A 20,220-nucleotide genomic window follows, 5' to 3' on the forward strand; every position below is an offset into this window, starting at 1 on the left:
TTATAGTGAAACAGAAAATTATGTTATTTCAAAATGTAGAACCAAAAGTTTTGGTGGGATTTTTAGGATACATCTCTGCTTCTCATAGAAATATTTTCTTTTTAAAGACATTCAAGGTCAGACAGTCTATAAACTCCTTCTGTAATACCCCCCGCAAATACCATGTATATTTTAAGTATTTATTTTGTAACTTTTCACCATACAACATACTTGCAATGCTTCACAGAGATGGAAAATCATTATCACTATTCTGGAGAAATTATTAACACTTTTGTAAACAATAACACCCTTAATAATTTTAAAGTCAAATGATCAGTTTAGTCAGATTCGTTGGAGCTTAGCTTTTCTAAAAAAACTTCATTTTTGGCTCTAAAGAAACAATGACTAATTAACCACAAGTATGATACTTTCTTGCCTGTATGCTATAAATATTACTTAAAATAGTTCTTAAAAGAAATGAGGTGATAGTGATATGATAAGATAGAATTATACAGGAGATATATATATATAATCTATTCATACTGAGATTTTTTTTTAAAGATTTTATTTATTTATTTGACAGAGAGAGATCACAAGTAGAGAAGCAGGCAGAGAGAGAGAGGGAAGCAAGCTTCCTGCTGAGCAGAGAGCCCGATGCGGGACTCGATCCCAGGACCCTGAGATCATGACCCGAGCCGAAGACAGCAGCTTAACCCACTGAGCCACCCAGGCGCCCAATACTGAGATATTTTTAACATTATAATTTATGTAGCCACAGGAGTGTCTGAGTGCCTTGGCCTATTTCTCCTGTCTCAACCCTTCATGGTCATCCCTCTTACTACCATATCCAAATGTCCTTCTTTTCCACCAAAAACAAACAAACAAACAAAACCAACCAACCAGTCAGCAATTCCAATAATTACATCTGAAACCTTTTTCTAGGTTGGTGATTTTGGCCCTTCTAGTTTACAATGCTACCAACAATGCCAGTTTAGAAGGAAAAGACATTGAACGGAAGCTCTTAAAAAATAATGAGTCCCTGGATGAGGGCTTGAGGCTGTATACAGTGAGTGTGAGGCAACTGGGTAAGTGTCTTTAATTTTTTACGTGTATTTTATATAACTTTTCAGGTTTATTTGAAACAGCAACAACAATATTCTTCCTCTGTGCATTGTTTGCTTATTGAAAACTATTCTTTCTGATGATGATGTTCATCATATTGGTGGCGTAGTAACAAGTGGGTGACATGGTTCACATCAGAGATATCAACACATGTGAATCTAAAGGAATGAAAGAGGTAGAGGAGAGTTTACACTTTATTTGGGGGACATAATCTGGAAAAACTAAGAATATGAGCAAAGTGCCCATTTAGACTTGATCAGAATTGACTTTAGCTTAAGGAATAAAGAGTGTATATGTGGAACTAGAGGTTATTATACTAAGCGAAATAAGTCAGAGAAAGACAATTATCATGTGATCTCTCTGATTTGAGGAATTTGAGAGGCAGCGTCGGGGAGTCATAAGGGGAAGGGAGGGAAAAATGAAACAAGATGGGACTGGGGAAGGGAGACAAAGGATAAGAGACTCTTAATCTCAGGAAACAAACTGAGGGTTGCTGGGGTGGGGCGGGGAGAGGGATAGGGTGGCTGGGTGATGGATATTGGGGAGGGTACGTGCTATGGTGACTGCTGTGAATTGTATAAGACTGATGATTCACAGACCTGTACCCCTGAAACAAATAGTACATTATATTTTAATTTAAAAAAGTATGTATGTGGATATATGGGAACTCTAATGAGGTAAATCTTAGAAAAGGCAGTTTCTTATTAGAAAACATCTCTTCTCTTATCCTTCCCATCTTCATTAATGATAGCACTGACTTCACAGGAATAGGTAAAATATGGGACTTAGCCCAGATTTAGAATCAGTTCTTACCTAGACACTATTTGCATGTGGAGCTCCAACCACACATGTGTACCTCTGCAGACATGCCATGCTCCTTGATGCCTTTCTGTGTCTTGCCCACACGGCTCTTCCATACTCCCACCCTCTACTTGATATCACACCATTGTTTTAAAGATAGCCCAAAGTTGTCTTTTCTGTGATGTGTTTTGTGACATCATGATGATGTTTTGTGACATCAGTGCCTTTGAGCATCCACTTCCTGCTTTCTGGATCCCTAGAACACTGGACAAATTAGAAGACCATAATATTTGACTGGACTTATTTACGTTCTTATGGATATTTTCTTTAAACAGGAATCTCCTCTGGCTTGAGAACACCTCTTTGTTTTTTTTAATCACCCTCACTTCCCACCTGCCCTATGAACACCCAGCACATTCCCTATCACTTAAATACTTGAAAAAATAAGTGAATGAGGTTTGATGTAAATATTTTGGAAAAATTAATGGTCACAAATATGGACAACCAGAAGTGAAGTTATTATTGTAATGTTATATAATTATGTTATGATTAAGCATATTAATAGAGATCAAGAGAAATAAAACTGATCCTTTTCCTGATACATGCACAGTAGGCTAAGGTGAGGGAAGCAAGTATTTCTCAGTTTCTAAGAGGCTGATTCCCACTGAGGCCAGAATCCCGGTGTGATAGAGAAGCAGGCATCTCTGCTTTGATAAGGAACTACCCATATGTAATGTGTCCACTTACACAACTACAGAGAACTCACAGAGGTGGCGGAATGCCAGTCATCATTATGGACATCATCCTCGTGAACACTTTCTCAGCCTCCGTGGGAAAGTGCTTGCTTATTAACAAATGGGGCTTCATGAGGCTGGAGAGAGTGCACATGCTACCTTTCACAAATGAGTCTCCATGAGGAAGTGGCTTGATGAATGGTGGATTATATATGACAGGGTAGCTCTGTGAGGGTCAGCCAGCTTCATCTCTGTTCTAAGGAGCTGAGGAATTCCAGAAAACTCTCTGCATACCTAGACATATAATTTATACGACTTAATTTAAATTCTGTGCTTTATTGTTTTTCTCCAAGTGGGTCTATGAGGAAAAGTTCCTACCAACTGAAAATATTAAGAACAAACCCTGGCGATGTTAAGGATTAGAATGTGTAGATGGGAAATTTCTTTAAATATTTGGTTGGTAACTCTAATAGCAGTTTCCAATAGTCTGGTTTAACTTGCTATTTTTCTTTCCTGAAATGACATAATTTTGTAGTCATTAATATATTGCTTATATTTGAAGTATTTTTAAAATCGTAAAATCTGAATTACTGATGTCATGACATTTGCCCAGAGAGTTTTCCAACAACAGGTGGGATGATTTGAGGAGGAGAGCATGTGCAAGAGGCCTGTGATGCTGGTTCATGGGTCTCCTCTTGACATCCCCCCAGCAAACTTCCAGGCAATAGATGCTTTCAGAACAGCTAGAAAAGTTTTCCGTAAAATATGCTTACAACTCAATGACAGCACAATTAATGCATTACTTTATAGGGTTTCACCTTTGGAAAAAGATCATATTTTGATCTTCAAAAATCACATTTTGAATTTTTCAGGATCATTGTTGCATGCAGTGTTTATTTTTTGAATATATCTTTATCTTACTCATTTTATTGGCTAATGATTTGTATTAGAATAATGATGCATGTTTTATGATTATACTTACTTAAGTGTGTGGTTTGATTTGAATAATTTTTGTATCTGAAATGTACTAAATGTTTATTGTTCCTGATTTCTAAATTTTTGCAAATTCTGACCATAAAAAACTGGTACTTTAGTATTACATGAAATAAATACCTAAATACCAACACCATCATTTTCTTTCATCTTTCACCCCTAATTTCAAAGAATAGATGAACATGTCTATGTTGGCTTTTATTTTCATGCAGGTTTTTGTCTTGCTGTTGAGGATCCCAAAGGCTATTACTGGCCAGACATCCAACCTTCTGTATACATCCAACCCTGTATAGGGAAACAGGGCTTTTTTGCTTCACGGACATGGTAATGCTTTTATTGAATCTTGCTAGTAGAGCTCCACAGTACCTACCTTCCTGAGTTACACAGGCTACACGATAGCTCCCATGCATTGCATATTGATTGGAAAGATGGGCAAGAAAGCCTGTGAATACCTAAATCACACAGTTCATGGAGGGTAAAGAGGCAGGTAGGTTACCCAGAGAAGCCTTTTGACTTCAAGCACCATGATGATTTAAGCCTTCTCCAGAGAAAGATGGGAAAATCTGGAAACCATAGGGTGATTCTAGAGCAGAGCATGTGGATGAACGGCACTAACCCACAGCTTTTGGAATATGCATCTGAAATTCCAAAACTTTTAAACAGTTGGAAATGGTTATTGTTGGAGTGAAAAGAAGCAGAAAAAGAGGGAATAAATTCAGGGTTCAGGTTGGGCTGCTAATGCAGGCTGTCGGGGAATAGACTTTTCCGAAGAGTTTAACAAAAACCCCAGACACAGGTTGACCGCAGAGGATTCACTGACTACTAAGACCAGCCCTTCTCCCTCCGCCTCACCCCCAGTTAGAGTTTTCTCACAGGGACACAAGGGGTCAGCAATGAAAACTGGCCCAACTTTGCACATTCTGCTGTTTGACATGTGGTAGGAAGGAAGGAAGGAAGGAGCTTTAGAGAGTTACTGACCCTAGTTTGAAACAAGGCTCTCCCTCTTCCTGGCTGTGAGACTTCGGAATGTTCTTTGATTTCTCTGTCCTTTCCCTCACTTATAAAGTGTGGGTTGTAACCTGATTTGCTGAGTCTTGTGAAATCAAAATCAGATTTTATCAAAGTTCTTAAAGAGGTGTTTGACCCATGTTACTGAGTATGCCATTAACCTTAGTAACCAGAATATCCTAGCTTAGGACACACAATAGTGTTTCCAAGGTGCATGGCACCTGATTTTTTTTCTAGTAAGATTCTTAGTGGGAGTTTTATTTCCATGTATTACAATTTTATTTTCAAATGAAATTTCCTAGGTACCAAAGGCAAATTCTCAAACTTATTATTAACTAATTTTGTCATTTAAAGTGTCATTTATGCCAAATATTTGAAATATCTTGTTTTGTTCCACAGTTATCTTGAGGCTGCCAACAAATCTGTAGCCTACTGGGGGCCTCCTGATCTCTCCAATTGTTCAAGTGAGCAATTTTTCTTCAGTTCTCTCAGGCAAAATGAAATGACTTCATACATCATAGTTTTCATCCTCTTCAGATGTATTCTCCTGCTATATGATAACCATTGTAATAACAAAAACTAAGCAAATGATTGTTTCACTTAAGGTAGAAAATTTTGTTTTTCTAGATTCCAACTTTTTGTCCTGTTTTTTTTTTTCTGTTGGAGATTAAGAATAGACAATTTTAGAGAACATGTAACATATAAATTGATACTTGTGTCAATGTTTTTCAGTTGTGTATTATTTTCTTTAAATTTTTTATTTATTATTCATTTGAGGAAGAGAGCAAGCATGAAACCTTGGTTGAGGGTGGAGGGGAAGGGGTAGAGGGAAGCAGGCTCCCCACTTTGCAGGGAGCCCACTGATGGTAGATCCCAGGACCCTGAGACCATGACCTGAGCCTAAGACAGACCCTTAACCAACTGAGCCACCCAGGCACCCCTAGTTGTGTATTATTTTTAAGCAGGAGATATACACTTATATTTTGTGATTCTGGGGATATTTCTCTTAGAACTCTGTATGAATATTGGTCCCTCCAAAGTGGGGACTATGAAGTGAAAATATCATAGTATGTTTTGGATTCCTGAAATGTTCAAAATTTTGTGTGTTGGTTGTTTTTTTTTTTTCCCTGTCTTTTTTTAGAGGAAGCAAATGAAGTGGCCAACGAAATTTTAAATTTAACCAGTGATGGGCAGAACTTAAGCTCAGCCAATATTACCAGAATTGTAGAACAGGTCAAAAGGATTGTGAATAAAGAAGAAAACATTGATATAATGCTTGGTTCAACTTTAATGAATATATTTTCCAATATCTTAACCAGTCCAGACAGTGACTTGCTTGAGTCTTCTTCTGAGTAAGTTTTTTTTTTTCTTCTGGAGAGTAAAATTTATTGGATACATGTTATGTAATTTCTCAGTTATCTGACTGCTTAGGGTCCAGCTTTCATCATTTAAATCTCCAGAATTTCCATGGACATTTCCCAAGATCATTCACAAAATGGATTTCAAAGTTCTCTATTTTCTCTCTTGAGAAATATAATTTACAAAATGATTAGGATTGTCCATCTGGCAAGATATATAAATAGCTCCAGAAAAACATAATCAGTATGTCATTTCTCATCTGAAAAAAATGTTAACTGGAATTAATTCACAAGATAAGCTATTATATATATTAGCATAGGACACTTTCTTTGCAAAGGAGACACTTAACAAACATTCCGCTCACATCTTTTATGCATAATGTGGTCGATGTAAATTCTGTCCTACGGACTGTGACATGGAAATGCCATAGCTGTGATCATTGTACTTCAGGAATGAAAATGCTCAGGGCATGTGAAATGTACCATTTTTACACAATTAGTATGCATCCACTTATTTCAATTAATGTGTTAATATTTCTTGTTTCCTTCATTTCACCCAAATTTTTTCAATGAAAATCTTGTATCTTTTAAAATATATTTTTGACTTTCTTTATCTACATAATAATTACAAACTTTTTTATAGTGTCTTAGAGTCCAAAAAAATGCTTTTACCTCATTATTTTCCTTTGATTCTCACTCAGTTATGAAATAGAAAAGGTATTTTTATATATGAGGAAAGAAAAAGGCTAGGAAGTGGAAAACAATATTTGTTTAGGGTGATGTAATGGTATTCCTTAAAGGATAATATTTCTCTTGAGGATGTATTCATCAGTATGATTCTGTACTTTTATTGATGATGTTATGGTTTGGAGTAATTTTGTTGGTATTCATGTCGTTAAGATCAGAAAATTTAAAGGCAGATTTACTTGGTCTGTATTTTGTCCTGCTGCAAATCGCATGTGTACAAGTACATAAATAACATGTTGCTTAACAGTGGTATTGTCATTTCTTTAGAGCTTTAAAAACAATTGACAAATTGGCCTTCAAGATAGACCTAAGTAGCACATCCCATGTGAATATTACAACTCGGAATTTGGCCCTTGGAGTATCATCCCTGTCCCCAGAGACAAATGAAATTTCAAATTTTAGCATCAGTCTTCCAAGCAATAATGAATCCTATTTCCAGGTAATGAGCTGGTGCTTTCTTTAATTTTAATTAATTAGACAAAGAAAAACTACCTGATCACTTGCCAGTTTCTGCTTCAGGATCTTGGTTGGTGGGGTGGCAGGCAGGTGGGTCAGGTACTGGCTGAGGTTAATAGTAGCAGTAGCCACAGGCATGTGGACACTGAGAGGAGGTGTACTTTTAGCACCTGTGTGATGGGGTGGTCAGCTTACCTTCTGCAAGAGGTGACGGTGGAACTGAGTGTTCAACCATGAGTGGGAAACCCCTATTGAGAGTGGTGGGAGGGGATCTGCTCAGTTAGAAGAAAGGGCTTTATTCAGGGTCTGGGTGGGAAGAACTGCCATGTATTCAACCCTACCAATTGTTGTCAAACTGCGTACTACTACCTGGTGTGCTTGTTAGAACAGAGTGTGGGCTCCCATCCCCAGAGCTTCTAAGTTAGTCGATCCCGGGTGGATCTCCAAGGTTTGCACTTGGAACAAGTTTCCAGGCATTGCAGATTGGGCTAGTCTTTGAACAGAGCTCTGTTGAGAACAAGTGGCTTGGAGCCTGGGAGGGGTAGGCAGTAATGAGACTGGATGGGTTAATGGAGAGCCTCTCTGCCCTGTGGATGTGACTGTTCAGCAGATAGCTTTCAAGTTCCCACGTGTGTCAGTGTTAGCCGTGTGGGTAAATGAAATGATCGGAACATCGTCCTTGAAATGGGAGAGCCCGCAGTGGCGCTTCTCCACTGTGGAGATAAACCAAGATGGAATGTTTAAAAATCTGGAGGAAAGGAAGAATGTTTTTCGCCTCAGAGTAGTGGCTCTTTTGGATATTTCTGTTTCACATTTAAGAGTGAAAAGTTGGTCAGCCTCAGTCTCATTCTGAGTCCATTTGTGGAAAGACATGTTTTGTCCTGATCTGCGGATTCTGGGGAAATGATATCGAAGATTATTCATACAACTTCTGCTGCTTCCTCTGTGCAGAGATACTCTGTCTCAGCAACCAGACAAATCAACTTCAATCTTGTGGGTTTTTTTTTTCCTTTTTTGTAGTTATCTTTCACTAGGTGTTTTGAGAAAAATTCAAAGTCTATTAAGTGTAAATCTCACTCATACTTGAAGATGTTAACTGATTTGTGGATCTCTCTACTTGCCTTGAAATCAGTGCATCTTCCCTCTTTTCCACATTTTCAAAACTCAGAGAAGATCCAGGCTTTTGTCTGTAGGGATTCAGTCAGGAAGGCAGTGACTCCATTGAAGGTAAAGGGAAACCCCAGCCCTAGCTAAGTAGCCCTTCTCCTGCCTCGTTCAGTAGGTGGAGTAGTTATCATTGTAATTTGTCATTACTCGACCTGTGCATCTCTCTTTGTGTGGCAGATGTATTTTGAGAGTGGACAAATGGATCCATTGGCTTCTGTAAGTTTGCCTCCCAACTTACTTGAGAATTTAAGTCAAGAAGATTCTGTATTAGTTAAAAGAGCACAGTTTACTTTCTTCAATAAAACTGGACTTTTCCAGGTAAGGGTTCATTAAATCATTTTTCAGTTGCAAGTTGAATTTCTTTGTTCAGAAGGAAAATATGAAAGCTTGGATTCCTTGAAAATATATCAAGAGATATAGAGAAATTAACCTACTATATCTTCAAAAATGAAAAAATTTAACATCATTAGTTAAGCATTTTATTTCAGGTGATTATATCCTTATTACAGGAAGTGTTCATTTAGGTTTTTTAAATAAATCAAATACTAGATTAAGACTGGCATGGTACAATTAGGAATGGAATTTGTGGAGATTGGATTATTTATTATTCCTTTTGTTAAATATTTTATGCTCTCCAACAGTTTAGACCTTCAGAGTCAAAGAAACTGTATGCCAAAGGAAAGGTTTGGTTTTTGTTTCTGTTTTTTTTAAAATTCAGCAGGAAGGACTGTTTACATAATGAGCAGCATCTTGGCTTTAATCAGTTTTCCCACTAATATTTCAAAAGACCTTTGGCCCTCACACCCCAGAGTTGGGTGGCATTGTGCTGAGCACATACTGTCATTATTATTGGCATCATTTCTAGATACTAGAAAGTCCACTGCCAGAAAATACTGGTGGCCACTCATTGCCTGTAAAAGTGCAACCCTATCCAGAGTAGTTTCACTGAACTCTTTTTAAAAAATGGAAGTTGTCTATTAAATTAAAGATACCAGCATATATTAAACAATGTCATCTGTGTAAGAGAAAATAGGCAAGTCTCAAGGCCAATAGCATTGCTTCCAACTGTCACGTACAGGGTCATGGCAATATAAGTTGCAGAGAAGAAATACCATGAAATCATTTACAATAATTCTAAAATTTTAACATTTTTTCAGCCAGTGTTTTAGAAACAAGCTATATAAAATTTTGGGTAAATTAAGAATGTGATTGCTAATTATTCTGAAGGCTTTAATAGTTAGGAACAGATAAACTGCACTTGTAAAAATTATTTGAGGCTTACAGTGCCACCTTGAAAAACAAAACAATGCAGTATGTGTCACAAAAATGTGATGGGTGGTGAAGGAGGCTCTGTTCAAAGAGGTTGAGTCCAGAGGGAAGGGTTTGGGAGAAAGGTTAGAACTGTCAGAATCTGTCATTGTTTCATTTTGAGTCTGTCTTCTGCATGCTGCCTTTCCCTTCTCCCTTGGCACCTCCCAATCAACATATTATTAGGAAACATATATTTGGTTTTTAAAGCAAATTTATAGCAGAGTCAGAAGATTTTAAAGATTCTCTGGTACTCCCTTAACATAGTGAACAAGAGATGAATATTTTTTAAAGAAAAGACTAGGTATCGGGCGCCTGGGTGGCTCAGTGGGTTAAGCCGCTGCCTTCGGCTCAGGTCATGATCTCAGGGTCCTGGGATCGAGTCCCGCATCGGGCTCTCTGCTCATCAGGGAGCCTGCTTCCCTCTCTCTCTCTGCCTGCCTCTCTGTCTACTTGTGATCTCTGTCTGTCAAATAAATAAATAAAATCTTAAAAAAAAAAAAAAAGAAAAAAAAAAGAAAAGACTAGGTATCCACAAGCCACTACCAACTTTATTGAGCATGATCACACGTAAGTAACAAAAAAACCATACTCTGAATGCTGAGATTTATTTGGCACATAAAAAGCCATGTAATTATTCCCAGACAACTGATTTATAAGCTGCAATAGAGAAATGCAGGAGGTTTCACAAGAAAAACACGAGGGAAGAGGGAGTGAGAGAAGGTCTTGCTGACAGACATGCTGTTGGCCCCAGTCATTTTGCAATATGGAGTCACTGATTTGATTTCTTCACAACCTCATCTCTGAAGGGGAAGCTCCAGAGGGTGGCAAGTATACAATGAAGGAAGGTAGAAATTCTGGATGGGGGTATTTAGATGGTACAGTTGTTTAAATGTCTGACTCTTGGTTTTGGCTCAGGTCATGATCTCATGGTCATGATCTCAGACCCGAGAATAAGCCCCTCCTCCTCAGCATGGAGTCTGAATAAGACGCCCTCCTTCTCGCTCTGCCCCCACACCTATGCTCGTTCTCTCACTCTCTTGCTCTCAAATAAATCTTTAAAAGAAGAAAAGAAATTCTGGATGGGAACTTCATCTAGTAGAATTACATTTAGCTGTAAGTTACTAAACACGTCAGGTCATTGTTAGCATGGATTTGAATGATGGATTTTTTTTGTTTTTTTTTTTAGTTTATTTTTCTCACCGTATTTCTTTTATACTTCTCTAAGAGCAAACAACTTCATCTGTTTTCTAGGGCAGGGAAATGATCTAATTGTTTCGTGGCTTTTATGAGTACATGATTTCTGGGTTCACATTGTTTCTGATGTTAACTGGCTGACCTCAGTCACAGCAATCACGAGGAGGTTTTATGAACATTGCCTTATACCATCAGCTCATAATCTTCCCTCAATGTATTTATTATAATAAGGGAAAATAGCAAAGCTCATTCAGGAAAGCCAGCAATTTGATCTTATAAACAGGATGTTCTGTAATTGAAAATCTTAAAAGCAAAAAGTGCTGACAGTTTGCATGTTTGGGAGCACAAAATCAAATACAAGTGTACTTTTGACTAGTAATACACTTTTTTTTTTCTTTCAAAGGATGTAGAAACCAAGAAATATACCTTAGTGAGTTATGTGATGGCATGCAGTATTGGAAACATGACTATCCAGGGTCTGAAGGATCCTGTTCGAATTAAAATCAAACATATGAGAAACCAGGTAAGAAAATGCCACAAAGGACAATGGAACAGAGGCAGATGACTTCAGAGAAGTGTGGGGTCTTTCTTCTTCTTCTCCTTCTTCTTCTTCTTCTCCTCCTTCTTCTTCTTCTCCCTCTTCTCCTTCTTCTTCTTCTTCTTCTTCTTCTTCTTCTTCTTCTTCTTCTTCTTCTTCTTCCCCTTCCTTCTTCTTCTTCTTCCTTCTTCTTCCTCCTCCTCCTCCTCCTCCTCCTCCTTCCTCCTCCTCCTCCTTCCTCCTCCTCCTCCTCCTCCTCCTCCTCCTCCTTCTTCTTCTTCCTCCTCCTCCTCCTCCTCCTCCTCCTCCTTCTTTTTCTTCTTTCTTCTTCCTTCTTCTTCTTCTTCCTTCTTCTTCTTCTCCTTTCTACATGTTAAGAATTTTATTCTGGCACTTTTTGGAGGAGGGCAACTTTCCAAAAAGGGGAGAACAGGTAAGCAGGTGGTGCTGTAATGTCACAGTAAATGTTGGCAAGTCTGGGGATTCGTCCCTTCTAGGATTCAGTCTTCAGAAGAATGAGAGTGAAGAAAAGGACCCCACTTTTTAAGGAATGACACATTAATTTGAGAAATTAGAGGCAGATGCAGTTGCACAATCCTGCCATTAAAAGGCTTGGATTGTTTTTTTTCAAGTCAGAAATTACTGCTACTGGGAAAGCAGAAGGGAAACAGGGCAGGGTTGACTCATTTTTTGAGAGGTTAGCAGTTATCTAGAATCTTGGCAAATGTTGCTTTTTTTGTTGCTTCAATGCCCTTGCTATCGTCTGTTTATTTGATAAAATTATATGGGGGTCCTTTGGTCTCAGGTAAGGCCAAGCACAGGCTCTCCTCTCTTTTCGAGAGGGCCCAACTCATGGGTCTCCCATTTATTAGGAAAGCAGGAAGGCAGGCAGGAAGGAAACTGGCTGATAAGGACCGAGGCTTGGAAGTTAGGTCATCTAAGAACTAGCCTGGCTTTGTCACTGAGCCCTCTGAGACGTCCTTGTTCTACCCTCTGGCTTCCTTTGTTTCAGCTCCTTCATCCATAAAGAATTTTTTTATTGTGGTAAAATGTACATTACATAATATTTACTATTTTAACCATTTTTAAGTGTACCATTCTGCGACCTTTTAGTGCATTCCCATTTCTCTGTGCCCATAGAGCCATTCATCCCTGGAACTTCTTCATGTTCTCCAACCGAAACTGTGGACCGTTATATAGTAGCACCCCATTTCCCCTCCCCTGGGCCCCTATGACCACCATTTCACTCTCCCTTTCTGTGAACTTAACCACTCTAGGCACCTCTTGTAATTGAAATCGTATAGTATTTTTCCTTTTGTGACTAGCTTATTTCATTTAACCATCTTTTTCCAGGTTCATTCAGGTTATAGCATGTACCAGAATTTCCTTCCTTTTTAAGGCTAGATAATATTCCATATATATGTGTGTGTGTATGTGTGTGTGTGTGTCTCCTACATTTTTTAATCTATTCATCATACTTTGATTGTTTCCACCTTTTGGTTCTTGGGAGTAAAGTTGCTGCGAACAGGGATGTTTAAAATATCTATTTGAATCCTTACTTTCAATTCTGGGCACATACTTAGACGTAAAGGAGAATTTTGAAGGTAAACAGAGGTTACAATGTAAAGAGCTTTGATAAATGCTGAGGACAGCATTTTAGGGTGGGACATATGTAGTCACCTTTAGATAAATGGGAAGCATGATTCCTCACGAGGTTATGGTTGATTTCGACTTGGAGTCTTTGTGAGAGGAGATCCTTCTGGACTGCCTGCCGTTCCTAGGTTGTATCGGCGTGACTAATACTGGTCTCTTTCTTTGTGAAAACCTTAGCATTCTGACTCTTTTCCCATATTCAGATCTTAAGATCTTTCACTTATTTTAAACACAATTTCGCATGTTTATTCTTATGTTAATATAGGCAATGTTTCATCCCATCTGTGCCTTCTGGGATCTGAACAAAAACGGTAAGTTTTAAAATATTGGCTGTCTTAAGAACAACTGAATTTTAAACATTGTTAGACACCCCCGTTTCCTTTCATTCCACCCCAGCCAGAATGAGTCACAGTGTAAGTGTGATAACTGAACTGCAGAGTTTAGTTTAGGTAGCTTGGGAAGTGAACCACATTTCTGTAACTTTTTACTCATTGCAAGAAGAAATAAGTAAACTTGACTTCTTTTTTTTTTTTTTTTTTTTTTTTTTTTACCAAACAATCTCTTTGATTTCAGTTACTTTGAAAATACGGTACGCATTTTGATCACCACTTTTAGATGATCATTGATATATGTTTGACCTCATTCTTTTAAGGATGCCTCTGAGATTATTAATATGCATGAGGCACACAATTTAGAATCTAGCTACCAGACTTCAGATTATGGGGAAAACATGCTAAAGGACTATAAATAAGAAATGGTTATAATACATGTAAGTTGCTTGAAAGAAATGAACTGCCTCCAAAATGGCATTTGACAACTAAGAGAAAAAGGCACAATTAAGGGAGAAGTCACTAGGTATGAGGTATGGGGTTCTCTTCGATGGGAAGAACAAGCTATGAAACTTCCCTCCTCTGCCCCCTAAGGGTCACCTTCCCTCGGGGATACCCAGTGGGATTATCCTGGCTAAATCTAAACCGGGACCAGTACTACTGCTTCTTGGTAGAAATGGAGTCTGAAGGTGTCCCAACCTCTGTTTTTTTTTTTTTTTTTTTTTTAAATAACTGATTTTTTTTTTATTAAAGGTTTTATTTATTTATTTGACAGAGAGAGATCACAAGTAGGCAGACAGGCAGGCAGAGAGGCAGGCAGAGAGAGAGAGGAGGAAGTAGGCCCCCTGCTGAGCTGAGAGCCGATGCAGGGCTTGATCCTAGGACCCTGGAATCATGACCTGAGCCGAAGGCAGAGGCTTTAACTCACTGAGCCACCCAGGCGCCCCGTCCAACCTCTGTTTTTGATAAGCCTTATCAGAACTGGAAAGTTGTGGTGTTTGGTTTCTAGTTGCACAGTTTTGAGAAATTGGATTTGCTGGAAAATAATTAAAATGGTATCACCTTGCAGACTTAAAACACTCTTCAAATATATAAATTGCTCATATTCCACATCCTACCATAAAAGTCAGATAAGATGTACTAAGGGCATTTATAAGAGGTTTCCACTGTGCATGATTGCTGTGTACATAATAATAATAATGCTGACCTCTGTTTGTTCTTATGTCTTTACAAAAGTAGAGGCTGACCCAAGGCAAAAAATGTGTTGATCTTCAGGCTTCATTAGTATGTAACATATTTGAAAGAGGGATACTCTTTTCACGGAAGTTTATTTTGTAATACATTAAAAGTTAAACTAAAATCAAACTTTTGCAGGATCTTCAGTAGAACACAATTGAAAACCACTGACTAGATAATGTCTTGCTGCCAACCCAGCACTAACAATCTATGATTCCAGGAATCTAAATTATTCCCAGTATTGGCAGCTTTAAGAATTGTATCTGTTTGACTGATAAACTGAAAGGCAGAAAAGACTGAGGCATATTTTCCTAAAGAAGATATCATCCATTATAGAAAAGGAACTGGCCTGCTGTTATTTTCACACTGTTTGTGGACTTCCTCTTGCAGAAGGTTCTGGATTTTGGAACACTTCAGGATGTGTGACACAGAGAAATTCAGATGAGAGCGAGACTGTCTGCTTATGTAACCACCTCACACACTTTGGAGTTCTGATGGTAGGGGAGGAATTTCTAAACTCATTTTGAAATGGTGTAATTTGGGAAGGCATACTTCTTTTTGTAAGTCAGCCTTTTTAGGTTATGTGTTTTGGGAAATTATTTCCTGATAATTGTCATCTGTATTTTGAATCCTGGTAATTAGCAGAAATCACATATTTAAAATATGTAACAATAATTATAAAAAAAGAATTCTTTTTTCCTGTAGTATTAACAGCAATGATAAATAATCCTAGAAATAAGAAGATCACCATGAGACTCTTGAATTAAGAGAGACACAGAGTTGGGGAGGCAGAGAGGAAAAGGGGAGGGAGAGAGAAAAAAGTTAAAGAGGAAGACAATGTTGGGTTTTTACTAACACGGAGGAGAACTGTGAAAATTTTGATAAAATACTGTTCTTGTATTATCACTCGTTGGATTGAATGTGACTTTATAGAAGGTACTGTGCTAGGTGATCCAGCTGTCACCCCAAATGATGCAGGCCCCCCCAACCCCTGGTGAGCACAGCCCATTGAGACAGGTTAGGGACTAGGACACCATGAAGTCCTCAGGACTGTAAGAGAAGAGGGGGGGTGACATGCCTATTACCACTAAACCTTCATATTATTCTTTCTTTCCTTCCTTCTTTCCCATGGCCCTATTTTTGTCTCATTAGCCAGCCTGTCCAACAGTTTTAAACAAAAATTAGATCACATCAACATTTTTTTTTCATCTCGCCAAAGTTTTGAGAGCCACCCTCCATGTAACAACTTTCTTAGATTCCCAGATAGACTTATACCTCTGTCTTATATCTCATACATGTGTGTTTTTGAAGATACATTTCAGATGTGTTCTATATCCTTCCACTTGTAACAGAGCTCTTGTTTCTGGTAGTTGGTTTAGTTCCCAAGGATCAAACCACATTTGCTTTTTAAAATGATGATGGCGTTTATGTATGCTGAGACATTAAACTTTTTGAATTTGAATCACAAACGTCATGGTTATGTTTTTCCCCTCTCTTAGATCTTACTCCCATTTCCAGTGGGACTGGGCAGGTGCAGTAGGGACTGTGGGATGTGGCATTAGGCTCATGAACCCACTTGCCAATGTAAATGGCCGATGTCATACGGCCATCCTGAAAGTGATCTTCCTGTCACTCTACTGCATAAATGCTCTGAGGGATAAAGCAAGTCATTGAAAAAGGCAGCAATTATAGCAAATAACTTTTTAACTTTCCCAAAATATAAGTATTTTTCTCTACTGCTAGAGCATGAAAATGAACAATTAAACTATAGCATGTTTTCTCTAAGTAAAACATACACACTCTTGGTTTTGTTTTGTTTTAAGATTTTATTTTTTTTATTTTAGAGAGAGATACAGGTAGAGAGAGTAAGAGCTGGGGAAGGGGTGGAGGGAGAGGAGGAGAGAGAGAATCTCAAGCAGACTCCACACCGAGTCCAGAGCCCGATACGGGTCTTGATCTCAAGAACCTGAGATAATGACCTAAGCAGAAAGCAAGAGTCAGACATTCACCAGCTCAGCAACCCATACGCCCCCAAACACACTCAGTTTTAACTTCCACATTCTCCTTTCTACAAAAGTGACAGTAGACATTCTTTTAGAAAACACTGTTTTGCAACATTATTCACTCAGGTATATAAGCTCTAGCTTAATTCATTTATCTCTTTGAATTGTGTACATGTGCACACATGTATGTGTGTGCACATGTGTGTTTGAGCACGATTGTGTATATTGTAGGTCTAAGGTTAGATAAATAGGTAACCAGTAATACAGTTCAGTATACGGCAGTGATTTATGTGTCACCAAAGTTGGTTTCCTGTTACTTAGGTTAGTTTTTTCACATATGGTTTGAATTTTATTATGAATTTGTAACTGTGTATTTTTCTGTTGCCATTTGATAAAATAATTAGTTTTACATATATGGAAATATATGCATTTTTTAGTACTGTTCTTTGTACCTTGGCTGCTCTTACAAGTTTATAAACTGCTGGGAGAAAAACTTTCCAAGAATTTATCCTTCCTGGCGATGAGCCCATGTCCCCTCAGCTTTTCCAGACCACCAGGACTTTGCTAAGAAACTTTCTTGATTTATAAACTCTTTATTCATTTATATAAGATATTCTTAGAGTCTACATTGCCCTGTGACACACTGACTATATGGGAGGTTAAAAAATATACCCTAGACCTATAATTATTTCTTTTAATCTACAAATGTACAAAGGATTTAATGTCCTCTGTTAACATTCTCTTGTAGTAAAACTGAATTTAATGCTTTTAACATTAGTACATTTTCATGTTGGCTAGTTCAGAGGAATAAATATTTTCATATTCTTCATTCTCTAAAAGTACAAAACAACATGAGAGTTGTGTGTGAATGTGTAATAGTAAATAACATCATTTAATTTACACTTTAAGTTGTGGTTTTAATTGTGGCTTACAAGTTCACCACCTCACCTAGATGGGAAGCCACAAGTTTTTCAAGAGGTAAGAACAAGTCACCTGGATATTCCTCAAGACCATTTCTCTGCTCCCTGATATCCTGGAATAACCAAAATGTTGGTCAGGGTAACCTATCTGTGGTCCACAGACACTGACTTGAACCCCATCCCATGTGCCAGGGCAGTCCCAGGTTCTTCCAGTGTTTGGAGGGATTTCTGGGAGAAAAAGGTAGGCTAAGTCCCTTCTGACCTAGAGCTCTGTGTCTGCTGAATTTGATCACTGCATTTTTGGGAGCCACAGAAGTGGTTACCTGTTTCTTACTGCCTTAGTCAAACCTTAGACTGACTCTCCTGTCATCATTTCACAGACACAAACTCACATGCAAACAACACCTACCGGAGGCTTTGTTTGTGAGTAACAAGTTTTTTTGGCATGCTGGTGAAAATTAAAGAGAATTAAGACATAAAATGAAAATCTTATAAAGTAGAATTTATTTTTTCATAATTTAAGACCTAAAAATTTTTTTTTAAGACCTAAAATTTTAAACCAGATATCCCCTTTGGAATATGGCCTTTCTCCAAGAAGTCTCCATTTTTGAACATCTGCGTATAACAGAGATATCTTTTCTTCTCCAACCAAGATTAGTAGATGGTCTTAACTCAAGATTTATCCCTAACCCAATTCCCTATTTAAGGAAGAAAAGAATAATTTCCCTTCCAGACCCAGATTTTACAAGTTTGCCTCTGCATAGTGAAATTAATACTTCATGTTAATATGCTAGGAAGTGTTTACTTCTTCCCATTCCACAAATCATAACACTTTAAATGGTGCCCTCTCAGGTCAACAGGGATTTAAAAAAAAAAAAAAAAAGTCTCTGTAATCTAAAAATCTATAATGGTTTCTCACTTATAAAAAAATAAAGACCATTCAACCCAATACATGCCAAGCTTTGAAATGACCACAGTTAAGGTCCTCAGCACTATACTCAGAGGCACCAGTCTCTGGCTGCCCATTGGCTTGGCTGAGCCCCCCACTACTGGAAAGCCAGCACTTGCCTGAGGGCTCCCATTGGCCATAGTGGCCTCTATTTGTACTTGTGTCCTTAGCCCTGTGAATGTTAGCAATGGGCCTGATCATTTATTATGCAAGGCAGTGACTTCCCCAATTTCTGGTGGGGGGCCAACCCAGTGGTTTTGCTCTTTAGGCTATTCTGGTGGGCAAAGAGTTTGGATTACCAGGTAATGAGAGAAAACAACATGCAACCCTCTCAGTAATGCTACACTTTGGCTTATGGAATTATCAGCAAGAGTACAATAAATGGAAGCTTATATATTGATTTGCAGTGTTGCTTTTAGCCCCTCAGATTGTGCTAAAATTGTACCTGCTAGCAATGAACTTTCTAATAAAACACTATTCCTGTGAAAAGAGAGATTCTTAACAGCTGCTTCCCATGTTTTTATGTAGGACCTTCAAAGAACTGCCTCTCAGTTAGATGCAAGAAACACCAAATTTCTCACCCTCATCACCTATATTGGGTGTGGGATATCTGCTATCTTTTCAGCAGCCACTCTCCTGACATATGTTGCATTTGAGTAAGTATCTTTTATCTGTCAAAACCCATTGCTAACTGCCCCAAAACGTGAATAAGGAAATTGCCTTTGCTTTAAAAAATACCTAAAAAATACACTTTTTGAATCATGGAGAGTGGTTCAACTTTAATGTTCAGGTTTCTCAGATATCATGCAACATAAATTTTCTCACTATGGAATCTTAATGTATAATTATTGTATGTCCATGGATAAAATGCATTTAATAGATGATTAACATATAAATAAAACAATACATTATGTTAATTTAAAACAAAATTAGTCCTGAAACAAGAACCCTTTTTCGGTAACGATTTTTTATTTATTCATTTATTTATTCATTATTTATTTATTCAGAAAGAGAGAGAGAGAGAGAGCGAGAGCGAGCGAGCTTGTCCCGGAGCATGAACAGGGGGAAGGGGGATAGTGTCAGAAGGAAAGAGAGAAGCAGACTCCCTTCCAAGCAGTGACCCTAGGGGTAGGGCTCCATCCCAGGACGCCAGATCATGACCTGAAGCAGAGGCAGATGCTTCACGAACTGAGCCACCCAGGTGCCCCAACAGGAACTTTTTGTTTTTAATAGATCCTTACCTCATTAAAAATCAGGAAATTTCAGAGAATTTTAGGGAAATTTTTTAACAAAAATCTCATTTTTATAACTAGTATGTTTTCTAGATTTAAAAAAACAATCCATTGAAACTAATTGGAAATCTGGTAAACAATTGGAAACAGTTTTGAAATAAAATTGATATTAAAAAAAACTTTAGGGACACCTGGGTGGCTCAGTCATTTAAGTATCTGCCTCCCGCTTGGATCATGATCCCAGGGTCCTGGGGTTAAGCTCTGAGTCTGGCTCTGCTCAGCTGGGAGTCTGCTTCTCCCTCTCCCTCTGCCCCTCTCCCTGCTTGCACACTTCTCTCTCTCTCTCTCTCTCTCTCTCTCAAATAAATAAAATGTTTAAATTTTTTAAAAAAACTTAGTAATTTGCCAAATACTCATAAATCTTCTTAAATACTCCTAATTAGATACAAATCTCCTCCTAGGGGTGCCATCACAAAGATGGCTCCATTGC

General features: G+C 38.1%; 1 protein-coding gene across 5 annotated transcripts in view; it reads left to right on the forward strand.

Annotated features, from left to right (window-relative positions):
* Positions 1 to 20,220, forward strand: part of ADGRG6 (adhesion G protein-coupled receptor G6) — a 135,336-nt gene that overhangs the window by 91,671 nt on the left and 23,445 nt on the right. For all 5 annotated transcript variants that reach the window (XM_032873058.1, XM_032873057.1, XM_032873059.1 and 2 more), the window contains 10 exons: positions 922 to 1,064; positions 3,842 to 3,953; positions 5,037 to 5,101; positions 5,779 to 5,989; positions 7,010 to 7,181; positions 8,543 to 8,683; positions 11,274 to 11,393; positions 13,327 to 13,372; positions 15,017 to 15,123; positions 19,027 to 19,154. In XM_032873058.1, coding sequence (XP_032728949.1) covers positions 922 to 1,064; positions 3,842 to 3,953; positions 5,037 to 5,101; positions 5,779 to 5,989; positions 7,010 to 7,181; positions 8,543 to 8,683; positions 11,274 to 11,393; positions 13,327 to 13,372; positions 15,017 to 15,123; positions 19,027 to 19,154 — 1,245 coding nt within the window. The remainder of the gene's footprint in view (positions 1 to 921; positions 1,065 to 3,841; positions 3,954 to 5,036; positions 5,102 to 5,778; positions 5,990 to 7,009; positions 7,182 to 8,542; positions 8,684 to 11,273; positions 11,394 to 13,326; positions 13,373 to 15,016; positions 15,124 to 19,026; positions 19,155 to 20,220) is intronic.

The sequence above is a fragment of the Lontra canadensis genome, unplaced genomic scaffold, assembly GCF_010015895.1.
Source record: "Lontra canadensis isolate GAN:19392208 unplaced genomic scaffold, GSC_riverotter_1.0 scaffold47, whole genome shotgun sequence".
NCBI lineage: Eukaryota > Metazoa > Chordata > Mammalia > Carnivora > Mustelidae > Lontra > Lontra canadensis.